This window comes from Petaurus breviceps, unplaced genomic scaffold (assembly GCF_028583685.1).
Source record: "Petaurus breviceps papuanus isolate PSGF00001 unplaced genomic scaffold, PetGlider_PUasm1.0 188, whole genome shotgun sequence".
Taxonomy (NCBI): Eukaryota; Metazoa; Chordata; class Mammalia; order Diprotodontia; family Petauridae; genus Petaurus; species Petaurus breviceps.
The window spans coordinates 41,520,083-41,540,058 of NW_027185804.1; the positions used below are offsets into that span (position 1 = coordinate 41,520,083).

Genomic DNA, 19,976 nt, shown 5'->3' on the forward strand with positions numbered 1-19,976 from the left:
AGATCCCTGCTATTGCCATTAGAAAACACAGAATGGTTATCATTAAGGAAGCCTGAATTAGTGGCCAATGAAAATTATTCAAACACCTGGTAGAAACTATGTAACACATTACTTCAGGTTATAAAAATTGAGTATTTGTGCGGTGACTAGGTGGCACACTGAAGAGAGTACTGGCCCCAGCAGTCAGGAGGACCTGAGTTCAAATCCAGCCTCAGACACTTAACACAAAAAATATCCATGTGACCTTAGGTAAGTCACTTAACCTCAAATGCCCTGCCTTTCCCACTCCAACAAGCAAAAAAAAAAAAAAAGAGTACTTGCTGAATACTTACCAAGAAGTAACTTGATAGCTACATCCTCTTGTGTTTCATGGACCAACAGAGGAGAAATCCAAGGAGTAAACTGAAAAAGTTTCTGAGGGCACTCATTTAATAAAGTTTACTGAATCTGGACAATTCTCACAGACTAAAATAGCATGAATAATAACCAAGACATAGCATTTATTACAAATATATATATTTGTTCCAGATGGCTGTAAGCTTTTAGCCTTTTAGATGAAAGTTTTTCATGAACATAGCAAAGGAAATGAAATTTATGTGGGAACTAGATGAAGAAAATATGATCATTCTTTTCCTGTATGCTTTTGAAGGCATTTTGCAAATGCTTTTAGTCAGCTTAAAGAGGATTCGTTTATGTCTTAGTAGCTTTATCTAACTAAAGAAAGCAAGTTATTTTAAATGCCTTGAAAAAATTGCTAGAACATTAAATATAAAGGAATAATAGTATAGCTTCTTGGGTTTCATCTAAGACCAAGTATATGAATAATAACAGCACTGTGACATCACATGATCATTTCTATCTAAAGCTAATTTAAAAGTTGAAAATTAAAAAAAAATCATTATGATCATTAACAAATTGCTATTGTTCTTTTGTAGGATAATCGGAACTAATTTCTCCTATTATGGAAACAAGGTCCCAGATAAAGGAGTTCTATTTACTCTCGAATAACATTTTGTTAGATGCGTAAGACCATTAACACAAAAATTTTGGTGATGGCAGCATGGAATAACACTGGTTTTGTGAAAGAATTCTTTCTTGTGGGACTGACTGAAATCCCAGAATTACAGGTCCCTCTCTTTTTTATTTTCTTTGTCATTTACATGGTCACTCTGGTAGGTAATTGGGGGATGATCATAATTATCTGGATAAATGTCCAACTTCACACCCCCATGTATTTCTTCCTCAGCAACCTTTCCTTATGTGACATTTGTTACTCCACTGTTTTTGCTCCCAAAATGTTAGTCAATTTCCTAGTAGAGAACAAAGCAAGTTCATTTGCTAGTTGTGTTTTACAGAGTTTCTTTTTTGCTGTGTATGTCACCACTGAGGGAATACTCCTATGTATGATGGCATATGACCGTTTTGTAGCCATTGCCAATCCATTGCTCTATACAATTATTATGACTCACAGAGTTTGCATTTCGATGGTTCTTGGGTCCTACTTAGGAGGTTTAATTAACTCATTGACCCACACAATTGGTTTGCTCAGGTTAAATTTCTGTGGCCCCAATGTGGTAAATCATTACTTCTGTGACATTCCCCCTCTTTTGAAGCTCTCTTGTTCAGATACACACATCAATGAGATGTTACTTCTAGTCTTCTCTGCAGTGATTGCCATATTTACCTTCATAATCATCATGGTGTCCTACATCCACATTATCATAGCTATTCTGAGAATCAGATCAGCTGAGGGGAGACGCAAAGCCTTCTCTACCTGTGCATCCCACTTGACAGCTGTAACATTGTTCTATGGTTCTGTGACATTCAGTTACATCCAACCAAGTTCTCAGTATTCCATGGAGCAAGAGAAAGTATCTGCAGTATTTTATACGCTCGTTATACCTATGCTAAACCCTCTAATTTATAGCCTGAGAAACAAAGAGGTGAAGGATGCTGCAAAGAGGTCAATCATTTGTAAAAGTCCACATAACTGATTTAGTTCTTAATTTCACTTTGATAAGATAACAACAATAATGTGGAAAGGTAGAGAAAGTTCTTTCTTTTAGGGTCATGTTAGTCATGTTATCAGATTTAATGGCAAATTTATATGTAGTTACAGACTTTCCTGGGAGGATCATGGAAAGGAGAATTGATTAGACACCTACTATTTTTCAGTCTATTTCCTAAGTACTTTATAAACGTTGTCTTATTTGATATACACAACAACCCTGTGAGGTAGATATGTTTAACCTCAGTTTATTGTTGAGGAAAGTAAGGCAGGCAGAATTGAAGGGACATCCTTAGTGTCACACAGGTATAAGGTGTCTGAGGCTGAATTAAAACTCAAGTATTCCTGAATGCAGGTTGAGCATTATCATCACTGTGCCATCTAACCGCACAAAATTATAACTAGAAAACATATTGTCATTTTGTTGTGAAGAGCTGGAAGGGAATTTAGGGTTTCAGAAAATACATGTTATATTATATTGCATTATATTATATTTACCCATCTATGGGAAAACTTGAATGAATTAATGTAAATGAAGTTAGCAGAACCAGGACAATTTATACAATAAGAACTCTATTATAAACATAATTAACTGGCAAAGATAAGAACTCTGATCACACTATATTTTCAACCAGTCCTATTTCACCATGATTCACTACCGTCAATCTCACATTTACCCAGCTTTGTTCAAAGGATTAATGTCAAAGACATTCCCAAATGCTTTGATCCAACTTGTTAAACAATTTCTTTTTATCTTTCCCTCCCCTCTGATAATACCAGGGAATATACTGTATCTGAAAGGCTTTATGAATTCCTTATTAGTGGCATTTGCTCTGTTCTCTTAGGTTCAAATACCATTTTCTCACCAATCAAAAAAAATTATCTTTGAAATTTCCTAATCTGTAGGTTTTTCTAACTATTCTCTACTGATTCTTTTCTTACATATCTGACTGTTATTTCTTGGTTACCCTTGACAAATCTTCATCCAAGCTATGTCTGCTAATTGTGGGTGTCCCAGAATATTTTGTCCTAAATCCTCTTCTTTTATCTTTCTATTATATTTCACTTGATGAAATCATCAGTTCCCAAGTTATGAATACAGAAAAGACAATTAGGAACCAAGAAAAGAAAGGTTATTCCATTTTGTTTTTATTCCATATTCCAATAAGCAGTAAGTAAATACATATTTTAAAATACCTATTGTGTGTCAGGCACTGTGCTAAACATTGGGTACACAAAGAAAAACAAATTGCTTGATTTGGAAGAGTTTGTTAAGATATCAGGAAACATTCTCTTTTCTAGAGCTAAGGTCCACCAAGTAAGCTGTGCCCTGAGCTTTGCATGAAAACAATCTTTTACACTCACCCTCTGGATGATTTTAGCCACAGTAAAATCCAAAACTGGGATTTGTGATTTAAACTATTAAGCCCTATTTCCCAGGAGAACCTTACCTGAGAGCTGGAATGGCAGTCAATATACTACAACAGAAACATATCAACTACATCTGACACTCTGAACAATTTAGAGAATATTCCCACAGGACCTAAGAATACCTATATTGTTCCCCAAAATGCCAACCATCAAGATTGTTTACTCAAGATGTAAAAATGGCTGTGTTGTGTCCCATCTTTTGTGGTTTTCATGCTTAAAATCTCTACCTTTTCCATAAGTCCTCTTCCTCAAGAAGGTTTCTTCCTACAAGCATTTTCCTGACTTTTAAATTAAATTTCTCTTTGATTCATGCCCTTCTTGTCTCTAGTCTGCTTTGTTCAGCTCTGGCCACCCACAGGTTGAGATGTTCCAATATGGTTGACAAAATCAAAATTAAATGGAAGAGGCAGCATGAAAGCAATTAAGTACAAACAATGAAAGGCAATGATATATTAGAGATAACCTGCAGAGGGAAACTCCTAGAATTAAGAGGTATTAGGAAAGGCTTCCAATTGAAGGCAGGGTTTTAGCTGGAATTTGAAGGAAGTCAAGGAAGCCAGGAGGCAGATGTGAGAAGACAGAAAATTTCAAACATTTGGGAAACTAAGTGAAACTGGTTAGAGTTAAGACCTGTATATAGAATAGCAAAGGGACTGGTATCAGTGGATTACAGAGTATGTGTGTGGATGTGTGTAAAATAACTGCAACAGTGAGAGGCAAGTAATAAACTGTTTGCATTTTTTAAATCAATGGTGATTTAGAGAATTTTTATGTGACCATTGATATCTTTTTTTTTCTTTTAAAAATTGGTTGTTCATATCTAATTTAACAATTTATAAATTGGGGAATGACTCTTATTTTTCAAAATTTGACTCAGAAATAAGGTCTTATCAGAGGAACTTACTATAAAACACCCCCCCCCAGTTTCCTACTTTCCTTCTGATTTGACTGCATTAAAATTGTTTCTGTAATTTTTAATATCACATAATCAAAATTTTATATTTTATTCTATTGATCCTCTCTATTTCTCATTTCATCAAAAACACTTCCCTTGTTCATTGATCAAAATAGGTACATTTTCCATGCTTACATAAATTATTTATTTATCTCTCTATTTTGTATTTATTTGTTTGTTTCTGTATTTATTTATCTTTTGGTGAGGCATTCAGAGTTTTGACTTGCCCAGGGTGACAGAACTAGTAAGTATCAAGTGTTTGAGTATGGATTTTAACTCAGGTCCTCCTGAATCCAGGGCTGGTGCTCTATTCACTGTGCCCCTACCCACCCCAATTATAAATTACTTATAATATTAATCTTCATGTCTTATTGATTTATCTATTTCTATCTTTTTTTCCTATATTGTGAGAGATGTTGGTCCATGTCTAGTTTCTGCCAAAATGCTCTCCAATTTTCCTGGAAATTTTTTGTCAAATAATAAGTTATTTTACCCAAAGCTTAGTTCTTTAGGTTTATCAAATATTAGATTACTATGGTTATTTGCTACTGTATATTGTGTACCTAATCTATTTCATTGATTCACCATTCCATTTAATAGCCAGTAGTAGATTGTTTTCATGATTTCTATTTTGCAATATATTTTGAAATCTGGTACTGCTAGACTACTTTTTTTCCCACATAGTTTTTCAATGATTTCATTGATATTGTTGACCTTTTCTTCCTTTAAAAGAATATTATTTTTCTAGCTCTATAAAAATATTTTCTATAGTTTGATTGGAAAGATAATGAGTTTGGTGTAGGACATTGTCTCTTTAAAATCACCATAGTACATCCAATTTGAGAAGTCTAAAAGGAAGCTGTAAATGGTTGACTATAGGTTAGGAGAATATTTAGGCTTTCACAAATAAAACTAAGACTCATCTATATAAAATTGAGAAAAGAAACTATTGAAACTGAGGAGTTCAACAAGTTAAATATTATAAAGGAAGAATAGAAGAGAGTCCATAACAAAGAATCAGGGAGCAGCAATTGTTGGCCAGCATGACATGATGGAAGATCTAGAAAATGAGAAATAGAAGGGGCAATAAGACAGATGGAGAGGTGAGAGAACTGGGAGAAAGCAGTGTCAAAAAATAGAGGGAGAAGAGAATATCAAAAAGAAAAGGGTAACTAATAAGGTGAAAAGGATGTGGAGAAATTGAGAAAGATGAGCATTGAGAAAATCCATCAGACTGGGCAAGTAAGAGATGATTAGTAATTTTGTAGAGTGCAGTTGGATGATGAGGCTGAAATCCAAATGACAAAAACTAAGAAGAGATTGAGAAGAAAGGAATTTGAGGACAAATCAAGCTATTAATGGGTTAAATTGAATTCCTTATGTCTTTCAATGTGACTGAAAAAAAAAAAGATCAGAATAGAAGTTTTCTCAACTATACTGCCCCCCTAGGCGAAGTGATGGATGAGAAAGAGACTCTCCTGTCATACAAGTCCTAACAGTCCATTGGGTAAAAAAAAAAATTAATAAATATATTAAGACATTTTTAGTAAAATTCTTATATCAAGAAATCTCCATTTTTTCTAATAAAGGAGTACAAATCATAGGAAACAAAAGTAATAATAGCACAGCTGCTTCACTTTAGCATAATGATTATCAACTCCACCCCCTAAATATCACTACAACTCTTAAAAATATTGTTTCTGTAAAAGTTTGTGGTGTCACTTTATAAAGACAAAATATCAATCTCCATTAGAGTCTGCAGTTGAAAAAGAATTGCAGCCAGTACAGTATCCTATAAACAATAACATACACTTGGACAGACTTTGACAGATACTGGAGTATGATAAGGTCATAAAGTGTTGAATAAAACTGAATGACCGAAAAACAAAAAATATCATTAATCACACCTTGTGATTTTTTAAAAATTTCACTTAAAAGTGAAAAAAAGCTCACCCATCATGTTATTAATATTTGTTTGATTGTTATTTATGTTACTAAAGTGAAAACTATAAGTGATTTTGAAGGAATAAATATTTGCATATATCATGCTATTTTTAAGTTTAGGTTTCATGTTACAATAATGTACTTTACATTTTATTTGATTAAAATATAAGCCAAGAAGATTATTTGTGTAGATTATTTTGTGAAATCTATGGGTGGTTATAAAGTTATACTTTTAATGTGGCATTTCTATATGAAGTTTAGAGATCCTTCAGGTAAGGGTTTGATGTGGCTCCTTATAGCTTTGTTATATTATGTTTTAGCTTATTTTTAAGTTCAAATTATTCCCTGATAATCTCTGTTCTATGATCTAAGTGGCATTATAGTTCTGAAAATCAGTCTTCTATGGTACTGTAATACAAGATATGTTCCAAATTTGTCATTCTATGTCTATGTTTTAAGAATATTGTTATTAGTCATAGTAATAACATAATTGACATTTTTAGTACTTTAAGTTTCAAAAAGTACATCAAAATATTATCTCATTTGATCCTCACAGAAAACCTGAAATGTAGGTGTTAGTAATATACACACTTTAAAGAAGACGAAACTAAGAGTGACAAATTTAAGTGGTTTGCCCAGTATTAGGCAGCTAGTAAGTGACCAAGGCTAGATTTAAATTCAGTTCTTCATGACTCAGTCCAATTCTCTATACCTTCTATCATCCAATTATATGACAGCCCAAAATCTTTGGTCCCATCTATCTCTGAAATAATGATTCTGTACTGTTACCTCATGGCCTAATGCAAATTAATTAACTTCAACAAGTCTCCTCTAAACACACAGACATGTGTGAATGGGCACAAACACTCAGACACACACAAGAATCACTTAATCATTTTTTGTTGCATCTAAGACTAAAGTATTGATATTCAACATCAATTTAGATTTAGAAAAAAATGTCATTGGATTTTAGATCAAGGAATGGATTGGGTTTATGCTACCTTTTGCTCTCATGGTAATCACTTAAATGCTGTGGATGTGAATTTCCATATATGCAAGATGAAAGGGTTTGGAATGGATGGTTGATAAGGTCTAGCCTCATCCTTACCTCATCTCTGAATCCCAGTTTCTAACACTGTCTGTGAAAGGGTGAAAAATAGACCAGAGTCCTCTTTAAACTATTGCAAGTGGATTTGCCATAAAGAAGAATCCATCTTTGAAACATACATACATATACACATATACATAAATATATACATATATATAATAAACTTAAATACTAGTGAATATATATATATAGAAAAGGCATATATGTATGTATATATAGCCATATAAATTATCTTTTAACAAAAAGATTATTTACTTGAAATATTTTTAAGAGATTGTACTTTGGGGCAGTTAGGCAGTGCAGTGAATAGAGCACCGGCCCAGGAGTCAGGAGAACCTTAGTTCCAATCCAGCCTCAGACACTTAATACAAAAAACTAGCCATGTGATCTTGGGCAAGAAACTTAACCCCAGTTTCCCTTCCTTCCCCCTCCATATAATAATAATAATAATAATAATAATAATAATAATAATAATAATAATAATATACTTCATAAACATATCCCCCATAAATAGTTTCAGTTCATCATTTTGACAAGAAAAAATGGTAATATCCAAAATGACTTCTAGACTTGCAATCCTAAAGTCTGCTCTTCTCTACCCATGCCCTGAGAAGAATTCTTTACTCATTCCACTCCCAGAATTCAAGAACCAACTGAAATAAAACTTTTTATGTTCACATAAGCTATGATCACTCCAAATCTCCTCACCTACACTCTTCTGTACCTCTTCAACTTATCAATATATACTCCTCTCCCCAATTTGCAATGACCTCTGGATCTGGAACTGCCAACATGATAGAAATAGGTTTCCTGTGATTTTGGCTAGTTTTCCAAGGTCTCCAAAAAATATTCTTAATGATGCATTTGTTGTGCTTAAGCCTTGACTGACCTCTAGGGAATCTGTCTCCAAGTACAAGAAAAATATAAGTAGGTCTCTTGTGTCACAAATCTTACAGGGAAGAATTATCATTTACCTCACTAACAGTTCAATAAAATTGTAACTGTTTTTCTTTTTTATTCTTAAAACTATCAGAAATGAAGGGTACTTTGCAGTTCTACTACCTGGAATTCACTTCAGTTTAGTGTATATCTGAACAGTAATGGAAAAAAAAGTGATTTCTTTTGATGTCAAAGAGAAAGAATATATGGAAATTAGCCATCCAATTTGAAGGAACCAAAATTCCAAACTGATTAGTAAGTGAAATTCATTTCTTGAAATTTCCTTATATTTCTTTTTAATTTCAACGAAGAGTTTCCTACTTTAAATTTAGTGAATAAAATATTTTAATATAGTGGAAGAAGTGTGGTTGTTACTCTACAAAGTACCATAGCATGACTTTGAAACTAATTAGATGTTTAATCTGAAGAAAAATATAAAATTACCTCTGTGGACCTTAATTTCCTAATCTGAAAATTGGGAGAAATAATACTTTGACTAACTCAATTACAGGCTACCTATAACTGAGGATAATAGAAATTAATGGTTGCAAAGTTTCCATATACCATATGTTTATTTTTAATGGGAAAAAACTATGGTGATTATGATTATGATAATGATGATGAGGGTAAAACAGTTCTAGTGTTGGAGCTGGGCCTTGAAGGGGGAATAATAATTCAAATGGAGTTGGGAAAAGGTAAAAAGCAAGGGAACAGTGTGAACAAAGACCTAAAGGTCAAAACATAAATTGCTTTTTTTTCAGGGCTCAATAAATTTCTTTGGCTAAATCATGAGATTCCACACAAGCACATTAAGTGGGACTGACATATATTAAGAGGTATTACAGAGTAGGAAAGAGAGTATTGGATTGGAGAGGAGCATGGAAAGAAATTCACTCAGGCAAAGTGCAATGAGTAGAATGAGGAGAAAATTGTACACAGTAAGAGCAGTATTGTAACCATGAATAACTTAGCTCTTCTAAGCAATACAATGATCCAAGACAACTCTGAAAGGCTTCTGATGAAAAATTCTATCCATCCCCAGAGAAATAACTGATGGAGTCTGAATACAGATGGAAGCAAAGACTTTTTTAGACTCCATTTTTCTTTTTTCTTTTATTATTGTCTATATTTGCTTTTACAACATGAGTAACATGGAAATAGATTTTGTATGACTACATAAAGTAACCTATATCACATTGGTTGACTTCTCAATGAAGAGGTTGGAAAGGGAGGGAGTGAATTTGCAATTCAAATTTAAAAACTAATCTTGAAATTGTTTTAATATATTATTGGGTAATAACAAAATACTAAAAAAAAAAAATAGAAGGAAAAGAAAGGATGGAGAAAAAAGGAAATGGGTACCAGAACAATAGGGTTTCAGTCCCAGATGTAGATATAGCTCTGTGAGATGAGACAAATTACAATATCTTTGACTCACAATAACCTTATTAAAAAAAAAAGATAATATCTCCACCAACTTCACTGGCCTAAAAAATCAATAAAAGACTAGTTAAAGTCTGTTTTCTGCCATACATTGGTTTTGTCTTCAGTGTTTCCTTCAACCAAATATGTAATGGAAGTTTTGATAAAATATTGAGGTAGAAAGGAATGGTCACCTAAATACTTCAACATGAAAAAATGTGAAAGTGAGAGAAAGCTCCAATTGACTCATTCATATTTAACAACATCTTTTTTATTATTCTGGTGAACAAAATCAGAGGGGTTAAAAAAAATATGGGGATAGAGAATACATTGAATGGCCAGTTCCTGAAAATAGTCATTATTTCTTCAATGTAAATGTTTAAGGAGTTGTTTAAGGAAGTATTCCAGGGCCATATGCTGATTGCTATTAGAGAGAGAGAGAGAGAGAGAGAGAGAGAGAGAGAGAGAGAGAGAGAGAGAGAGAGAGAGAGAGAGAGAGAGAAGATTTTTAGAAAAAAATAATTTTAAACTTCTAAGTGTACAGTAGTAGGGAGAAAGCCGAGGTCTAGGGGACATGAAATCGTATTAGCAAGTTAGATAGTAAAACACGGAGGATGTTTTAATCCATCTTCCATTGAACAAATGGAAAGACCCAGAGGGTTTTAAGATCTTGATTGGGCCAGGTCATAAGACTTTGTGGTCCTCCATTTTACAAGAAAATTTAGTTATTTTTCCTTGCCCATTCAACTGCTGTGAATAATTGTATTCTCTATTCCAGGTGAGGGACTAGAGTGAAAATTTACTACAAGCTCCAAATTTTAAGGAAACTGAGAAACAAAAAAGCGACAAGAAATAGTAAAGGTAGGATTCACATGCTTGTTCTCTGATCAATAATCCAGTATTCCTAGCACAACTCCTCAATCTCAATGCATTATCAGTGTCCTGCTACATCTTCCCTATATCTGCGGGGCAGCACATGTGGTAGGGTGAACATAGTTCTGTGTTTCATGATGAGATGTTATGGAGAAGAGAATTTTGTTCAAGTTATCAGTGTTGTTTTATTTTTCCAAGTTAATTGCTTGGAAAATGGATAATTATGATCATTTGTGTTAATAACGCATGTGCCTAAAATACTCAGCCTCTCTGTAGTGGCATTTCTCATGATAACACCTTAATAGAAATAATGTAAAAGAGAATGAGTCCCATTTTACAGATGGAGAAACTCAGGTTGAGAGATGAATTGTGACCGCTAAGTAGAGAAGTGCTGAGTCAAGGTTGCCACATGGATTAATGTCTCAAAGCCCAGATATGTTAAACTCCCTCATTAAGACCTCTTTAGCCTTTTACAACTTTTACAACTTTGAGCAAGAACACTTTCATCTCATGAACATGTGATAAGTAGCATGGGAAAAGAACTCTTCACAGGCCTAAGAAAGACAAGGAATCATTTCTACTTGAAGAGGACAAAGCAATTTGTATTAAAAGGATCATTTTTTATAAGGGACACTGGTTATCTTTGCATTGTTTTGTATCGTTCCTGTTATATTGTAATGCTTAAGTAAAAAATAAACCGATCAAGTACTGAACCAGCAGTAACAACAACACTGAGTTGAAATCCTCATTCTGAAAATCATTGAGGAACTTTGGGCAAATCTTCAGATCATTTGAATCTCAGTTTCCTAATCTGTACAATGGGAATACCTGCAGTATGTACATTAAGTGCTGATCTGAAGTTTAGATAAAATCATGTATGTTACTATCTCTCTAAGCATTAAAGAAGTTAATGGAGGCCACTCTTATATGCCTATATTATTTTAATATATTCATCTGAGAAGGAAGCAGCTGTGTGATTTAATTCCATCTGAGAGGTAAGTGGAGGTTCTTTTTGATACCTTTCTTTCTATTTTCCTCACTTGGAAGAGGTTTATGTTTTGAATTCACACTGATACATTAATATCCTGGCAGCTCTGAATGTTATGATCCCTCTCAAGGATAGAGATTAAAGAAAAAAAATGTCCAAGGCGTGAAAGTTTCTTTTGATAGAATATTTTCTGGCCACTCTATGATGCAAGGTGTAGAGGAAATCCTTCACCACTAGACACAAAAGTAGCCTAATAAATAAATTCATATTGCTTCTTTATATTTGCTTCTACTTTTCTGAGGGTTTATGCTTTTTGTTTTGTATCACAGTAATTTACTAGAATATCTTATTTACTTATTTCCTTTTTAACAAACTAAAAAATGATTTAAAGGAAGGCAAGCATTATTGCCACCATACATGATAATCCATCCAATATTCTACATCTGTACTCTCTCCGAACCTCATTGCTAAGGGCGGAAAAGTAGGCTTTGTCATCTGTTATCTAAGATGGATATTTGTTAGTTTCAATTGCTATTGTTAGCACTCATTTCAATTTTTATGTATTGTAGAACATAGTTCATCTTTCTTTTCTCATCCTCAATTTATTAAAAAAAAAAGCCTTCCCAAATCTCTTTTATTTCTGATTTCCTTGTAATTTTCTTTTTTTCTTTTCTTTTTTTTTATTTACTAATTTGTTTGTTTCCTTTTAGTTTACATGATTTGATTCCACAATTCCTTGAATTTCACATTTTGTCCCCCTCCCTCCCCTCCCCCCCATGGCGACTTATAGTCAAACATAGGATCTGTAAATACTTTCACATTATACATTGGTCAGGTTATAAGGACGGATTGTACCAGCTGGAATGAAAAATGGTAAAGAGGACATAAAACCAAATAAGAGAATGAAAATTTTTTTTGCTTCTACCTGGATATAAACTTAGTTCTTTCTAGTTCTTTCTCTGGATGCACATTTTTCTCTCCGTCATGCGTCTTTTGGGATTGACATATATCACTGCATTGCTGAGAAGGGTCCAGTCTATCAAAGTATGTCATCACACATACGTTGTGTCTGTAATTGTGTACAAATTTCTCCTGGTTCTACTCTTCTCACTCAGAATCAGTTCTTTTAATCCTCTCCAAGTAAATATGAAGACTGCCTGCTCCTCGTTTCTTATAGCACAATAGTATTCCATAACATGCATATAACACAACTTGTTCAGCCATTCCCCAATTGATGGGCACCCCCTTAATTTCCAATTCTTTGCCACCACAAAAAGAGCTGCTATAAACATTTTGTACATATGGGTCTTTCTCCCATTTCTATGATCTCTTTGGAATATAACCCTATGTAATGGGAATGCAAATTTGGAAGATCTTCCCTGCCCCTAGGCTAAAGTGCACCAGAAGCCTGGGGAGGGGGGCTTGTTTTTCAGTAGATACTTTTTGATTGGCCAGTGGGTCAATAAGGTTGTTACATTCTCTGAGCCAGGAGAAGGCTATATAAGCCCTGATGTGTAGCTTTGTTTTGGGACTCACTTTGAGGAGTGTTCTGTGATTTGATCTGAATTCTGGGAAGCCATTGTTGAGAGTCCCCCGGCTTTGAAAAACCCAGATGTGGAAACCCAGATGCTGACTGTGTATGAATGTAATGGTTGGACAGTTTGGAAATCTGTCTACTTGATCTGTTTCTGTCTTGAGAATTCTGCCTGTATGCTTTGAAGTTCGGGGTGCTGAACTTTTTCCCCTGAACAAGGTAAACGATATATGTCTGACTGAAGTAAGCTTGTTAACCCATTTTGAGTTGCTTTCCTTTAACAAAGCAGATCCAAGAACCTGTGGTGCCTGCAAACCCTGAGGACGTGCTTGGGGTGCTTGCTGCTACAAAATGGCATCACGAACAGGATCTGCAGAGTAAAAGGAAAGTATGGGGACTGGGATAATTGTTTGTTTCCCAGTTGTGGTAGCCGTGATTCTGTGGAGCTGTGGAGCAGGAGAGAAGAATGGCCTCCATGCAGACTTAGCTGAGCTGAGAGTGGGAATGGTGAGCTGCCTGCATTGGGACCTGGGCAGAAGCCAGGAGCGGCTGCTGCCTGTGGGAGGAGAAGGAGTCCAGGAGTTCAGAATTCAGCCACAGGAAAAGATAAGAACTAAGCAGCAAAGCAGGGGCACGGAATGTGTTTCCTGGCTGCATCCCACAGTTTGGGACCCTGGGGGAGGATGGACTTGTGACTATGGTGGGTGGGATGAAGTGCCTTGGATCCCCAGGGACCCCACCTTGTTGGTTTTGTTGCCCAGCCCCCTCTCTGTGCTTGTAGGCAGGGGCTGGAGCTGTGTGAGGGGAAGGACACCCCCCTCCCCTCCAGAGAACTTTATTTGAAATCTTGTCTTGAATTGAAGTGATAATGCTATCTATGTACTTTGTGTTTGTTTAAGGCCCAGTGGCCACTTTGATAACTTTACTTCTGTACTTTGAAAATGTGACCTAGGAGATGTTTAGTGCTAATTCAAAAGTAAATTGTCTATGCTATGGGTATGAAAGATCTTGGGGCCGAATGTAATGGGAATGCAAATTTGGAAGATCTTCCCTGCCCCTAGGCTCAAGTGCACCAGAAGCCTGGGGAGGGAGGCTTGTTTTTCAGTAGATACTTTTTGATTGGCCAGTGGGTCAATAAGGTTGTTACATTCTCTGAGCCAGGAGAAGGCTATATAAGCCCTGATGTGTAGCTTTGTTTTGGGACTCACTTTGAGAAGTGTTCTGTGATTTGATTTGAATTCTGGGAAGCCGTTGTTGAGAGTCCCCTGGCTTTGAAAAACCCAGATGTGGAAACCCAGATGTTGACTGGGTATGGATGTAATGGTTGGACAGTTTGGAAAGCTGTCTACTTGATCTGTTTCTGTCTTCATAATTCTGCCTGTATGCTTTGAAGTTCGGGGTGCTGACCTTTTTCCCCTGAATGATATATGTCTGACTGATTAAAGTAAGCTTGTTAACCCATTTTGAGTTGCTTTCCTTTAACAAAGCAGATCCAAGAACCTGTGGTAGCTGCAAACCCTGAGGACGTGCTTGGGGTGCTTGCTGCTACACCCTAGGAGTGGTATTGCTGGATCAAAGGGTATGAAAGTATTTATAGCCCTTTGGGCATAATTCCAGATTGCTCTCCAGAAATGCTGAATCAGTTCACAACTCCACCAACAATGCATTAGTGTTCCAGTTTGTCCACATCCTCTCCAGCATTTGTCACCCTCCTGTTTTGTCATCTTAGCCAGTCTGACTGGTGAGTTGTGGTACCTCAGAGTTGTTTTGATTTGCATTTCTCTAATCAATAGTGAATTAGAGCATTTCTTCATGTGCTTATAGATAGCTTTAATTTATTTCTCTGAAAACTGCTTGTTCATATCCTTTGACCATTTATCAATTGGGGAATGACTTGTATTCTTATAAATTTGACTCAATTCTCTGTATATTTTAGAAATGAGTCCTTTGTCAGAGACATAGGTTGTAAAGATTCTTTCCCAATTTCCCACCTCCCTCTTAATCTTGGTTACACTGGCTTTGTTTGTACAGGATCTTTTCAATTTCATGTAGTCAAAATTATCCATTTTACATTTTATAGTGTTCTCTAATTCTTGTTTAGTCATAAAGTCTTTCCCTCTCCACAAGTCTGATAGGTAAACTATTCCTTCTTTTAGGAGACTGCTTACAGTATCAACCTTTATACCCAGATCATGAATGCATTTAGACTTAATTTTGGTATATGGTGTTAGATAATGGTCTATGCCCAGTTTCTGCCATACTATATTCCAGTTTTCCCAGCAGTTTTGGTCAAATAGTGAGTTCTTATCCCAAAAACCAGGGAGATTTATCAAACAATACATTACTATAGTCATTGGCTTCTGAATCTTGTGTGCCTAATCTATTCCATTGATCCACTCCTCTATTCCTCAGCCAGTACCAAGTAGTTTTGATGACTGCTGCTTTATAGTACAGATTGAAATCTGGTAAAGCTAGTCCACCTTCCCTAGCATTTCTTTTCATTAATTCCCTTGATATTCTGGACTGTTTATTCTTCCAAATGAATTTTGTTACTAATTTTTCTAGCTCTATAAAGTAGTTTTTTGGTAAATTAATTGGTATGGCACTAAATATATAATTTAATTTAGGTAAAATTGTCATTTTTATTATATTAGCTCAACCCAGCCATGAGCCATTGATATTTTTCCAATTAGTTAGATCTGACTTTATTTGTGTGAAAAGTGTTTTGTAGTTATGATCATACAGGTCCTGGGTTTGTTTTGGCAGGTAGATTCCCAAATATTTTATAATGTCTGCAGTAACTTTAAATGGGATTTCTCTTTCTATTTCTTGCTGTTGAATTTCATTGGAAATATATAGGAATGCCAAGGATTTATCAAGTTAGGCAAAGAAGAGACCAAGCTATCACTCTTTGCAGATGATATGATGATATACTTAGAGAATCCCAGAGAATCAAGTAAAAAATTGCTTGAGACAATAAATAAATTTGGCAAAGTTGCAGAATATAAGATTTCCTTGTAATTTTCAAAGAAAGTCTCATACCAATAGTATTTAACTATCCAATGATCATTACCCATTTTCACTCTGGTTTTGAATGTTTGCTTTCCTTGCACAAACAGTGCTATGAATATTTTGGAATCTGCAGGATCTTAATTCTCATTGTTGGTCTCCTTCCAGTATATGTTACATTAATCAAACTGCAGATTCAAAGGGAATGAATAGTGTGGTGACTATTTTTTGCCAAATTCCAAGTGGATTTTTGTATGTTGGATCAATTAACAGCTACACTACAACAGTATCATTATTGTTGTCTTCTTGCTGGAACTCCAAAATTGAATACTTTTTTTTTTCTTGCTTAACCAATTTACTGAGTATGAGGTAAAAAGATAAGTTGTATTAATTTCCATGTTTTTAATAAGTGATTGTTTTTAATGGCTATTGATAAGTTATAATTCTTCTTTTAAATTTTTTTCTTGATATCATTTGACCCATTAACTATTGGGGAATAGGAACAATGCTTAGGGATAGTTAGGATGAAAAATGGATAGAACATTGGGGCTAGAGTTAGGAAGAACTGAGTTTGAACTTTGTCTCAGAAACTTATTATCCCTGTGACTCTGACTAGGTCATATGGCAGTTTGCATCAGTTTTCTGTAACATGTGGAAAGTAATTATACCTGCCTTTCAATTTTGTCATGAGAAACAATGGAGATGAGATTTATTAAGCACTTAACAGCGTACATAGCTTATAATATTTACTATGAAAAGCAAGCAGTTATTATTATTATTATTACTATAATTATACTTAATCTATATCTGCATCACATATATGGCATATGTGTATATATATATATATATATATGAGCACAGGCATATTTATGTGTGTATATGTGTATGTATGTGTATGTATATATGTACAAATATATGTACCCATGCATATACTTTGTAAATAAGACTTTTATAAGAAACATTTTAGGCAATTTTTTCCAATGGATGTTTTTATTCTCCCTGCTTTAAAATTCTTTGTACTAAAACAATTTCAATTTTCAAATCAGACCTCAAATATGACATTACTGTGTGACCTTGGGTAAGTCACTTAACCTTGATTGCCTTGTCTCCCCCTCCAAAACTACACACACACACACACCTGAAATTGCTTAACTGCTTTTTGTTTGTGATCTCTTCTAGCTCTCGACTGAGTATCTAGTAGAGATACTAGATATTATGGCAAGGGTACTAATCTTGGAATCAAGAGGACATTGATTCAAATCTGTCTCTAACATTTACTAGCTGTGTGAATCTTGGTAAGTCATTTAACCTTTGTCTCCCTCATTTTTATCAAATGTGAAATGGAAAAGTATTATAAATGCCTTCTCACATATCACTTACGATGACATATATTCCTTATGGAAGTCAAAGGTAAAGATTAATTTATTCAAATGTATTTGTAGATCACTTTCTTTGATCATGAAGAACTTGAAACAATTTTATCCTTATAGACTGAAGAAGTGAAATGCATATTAATATATTTACTATATTAATATACACATATACTGTTACATTTTTATCTGTTATAATATTATTAAGATGTAATATAATATAGAATCATTTTTTTCTTAATTAAGGGGATCAAATGAGTTGAGAGTACTATTACATAGTGTTTCTTAAGCTTTAAATCACTATATGTAAATGCTAGTTACTAATACTAGTACTTGTATATTTTTATCAGGAGGAAAATAGAAAAAAATGGTAAAACAATTGACAAAATGTACATCATAAAACTTTATTTAAAAAAAACACTAAAAATTTTGCTATGGGATTATAATTAAATATTATAGAATGAGGAAATAGGAAGCCAAAGAGTTTTGGTAAGGTTTGGCTGTTGTGTGAATTAAAATTTAAAAAATAATAATTCGAGATCCTGATCAAAGTGGGGATCAGCCATAACTTCATTGGACAAGCAATGAAACATGGCCTCTACTTTGCTGATTCATGCATGAAGGATGAGGCTTACATCATCAGATTAGGTTAATGATCAGTTAAGTTTTTATTAGTTCTACTTTGTTGGGAAGGATGGTTTCAGTTACAAGTCAAAGGAGCAGAATTACTCCTTGAGAAGTGAATGCATTTGAGGAAAATTACATTAAAAAAACATGAAGAAATGTTAAAAAAATAAAATGTTATTTTGATATTTACTTCTGAGATGAAGAAATATGGCCAAGAAAGCATTGTAAATATATATGTAATTGACTTAACTCAATCAGTTAGTGGTTCAATAACATGTTGAAAGTAAAATGTGGAGTTACTTAGTTGGATTGGTTCTTGGCCTTTTGTTTTGTAAAATATCTTTATTCAACTATCCCAAAGGGAAAACAAACAAAAAAAAACCAAAAGCACCCATAACAATTTAAGGTCCTATAGCTATAAAATGGTGGCATTAATATGTTTCCCATTCCAATGCTATATTCTGCCACATAAAATATTGAGAATATAATCTAGAATAGAGTTGTAATGTAACGTCCTTTAGCTTAATTCAATTGTATAACTTTAGGGTGGAGGGAAGGAGAGACAGACACAGACACTGAGACATAGGCACAGATGCAGAGGGATTCAGAGAATTAGAGATGAGACAGAGAATAACACAGTAAGAGATAAGAGAGAGAAAAGAGTGACAGAAAAAGAGACAGAGAGAGGAGGAGATGGGAGAGACAGGAGACAGAGAGAGTGAGAGACTGAAAAAAAAGTTTATATACTGAAAGAAATTCCATCTTTGATATTTCTGCTTAATGAGGATACTTCCTGTGTGAGCATCAGAAAGGACATATGTCCTCTTCATATATAATATTGGGCAGTGCTTTTGACTTCATAGCATGCTTATAACGGAGAGTCCCATGGTTGTGCGACAAAGATAGAAGGACAGACTGAAAATAAAACATTAGTCTGTGTTCTAAGGAATCTGTTGTTAATAACAAATTCAGGAGCCTGGGAAACAAATTTCATTACGTATGACCTTTCAGGGCCATTTAGAGTACACAGCCAATCTGCAGCTTTCTGAGTTAAATAGAATAGGTAAGTAAAACATTTGTCAAAAGAAGGAAGGGCAGAGAAAAGGAAGCTCAGTCAAGGGAGGAAAAGGAGAGTATTTTGAATGCAAATAGAAGGATTTATGAGACTAGGAAAATATTTGCTATTTAAGGCCAGTAGACAAGTAGAAAAAAATATAATCATAGGAAGAGGCCTTTTTTTTTTTTTATTCCATGAAACAATTGGGGTTAAGTGATTTGTCCAGGGTCACACCATTAACAAGTGTCAAGCATCTGAGGCCAGATTTGAACTCATCTGGGCACTAGAACAAGTATTCTATCCACTGCATGACCTAGCCACCCCAAATCTGTTCTTTTAAACACAAGAAAGAGTCTTTTCTTCTAAGAGTGTAATTACTACAATAGATGAGACTATCTGCTTTAACATAGGATGGCACAATGGATAGAGTGATGGAGATTTATCCTCATGTGTTGAAATCCACCCTCAGACATTTACCAGCTGTGTGACCCTGGACAAGTCACTTAACTCTGCTTAAGTTTCTCATCTGTAAAATGAGCTGGGAAATCCTCTCCATTTTCTTTGCCAAGAAAACCCCAAATGTGGTCACAGACAGTAACCAACAACATCATCTACTTTAACACTTCCTTGCGTAGAGGGGAGACTTGGTTGGGAGGGCGGGTGATTCCTAAATTGTTAGTCCATCAAAAAGTAGTGAAATTTTTCTTGATT

The 19,976-nt window shown here is 34.6% G+C and overlaps 1 protein-coding gene across 1 annotated transcript; it reads left to right on the plus strand.

Annotated features, from left to right (window-relative positions):
* The first annotated feature begins 1,052 nt into the window (after positions 1–1,052).
* On the plus strand, positions 1,053–1,994 carry LOC138163572 (olfactory receptor 5J3-like). The gene has a single exon (XM_069091017.1). It carries the CDS (start codon positions 1,053–1,055, stop codon positions 1,992–1,994), a length of 942 nt encoding a protein of 313 aa, XP_068947118.1.
* The last annotated feature ends 17,982 nt before the right edge of the window (positions 1,995–19,976 follow it).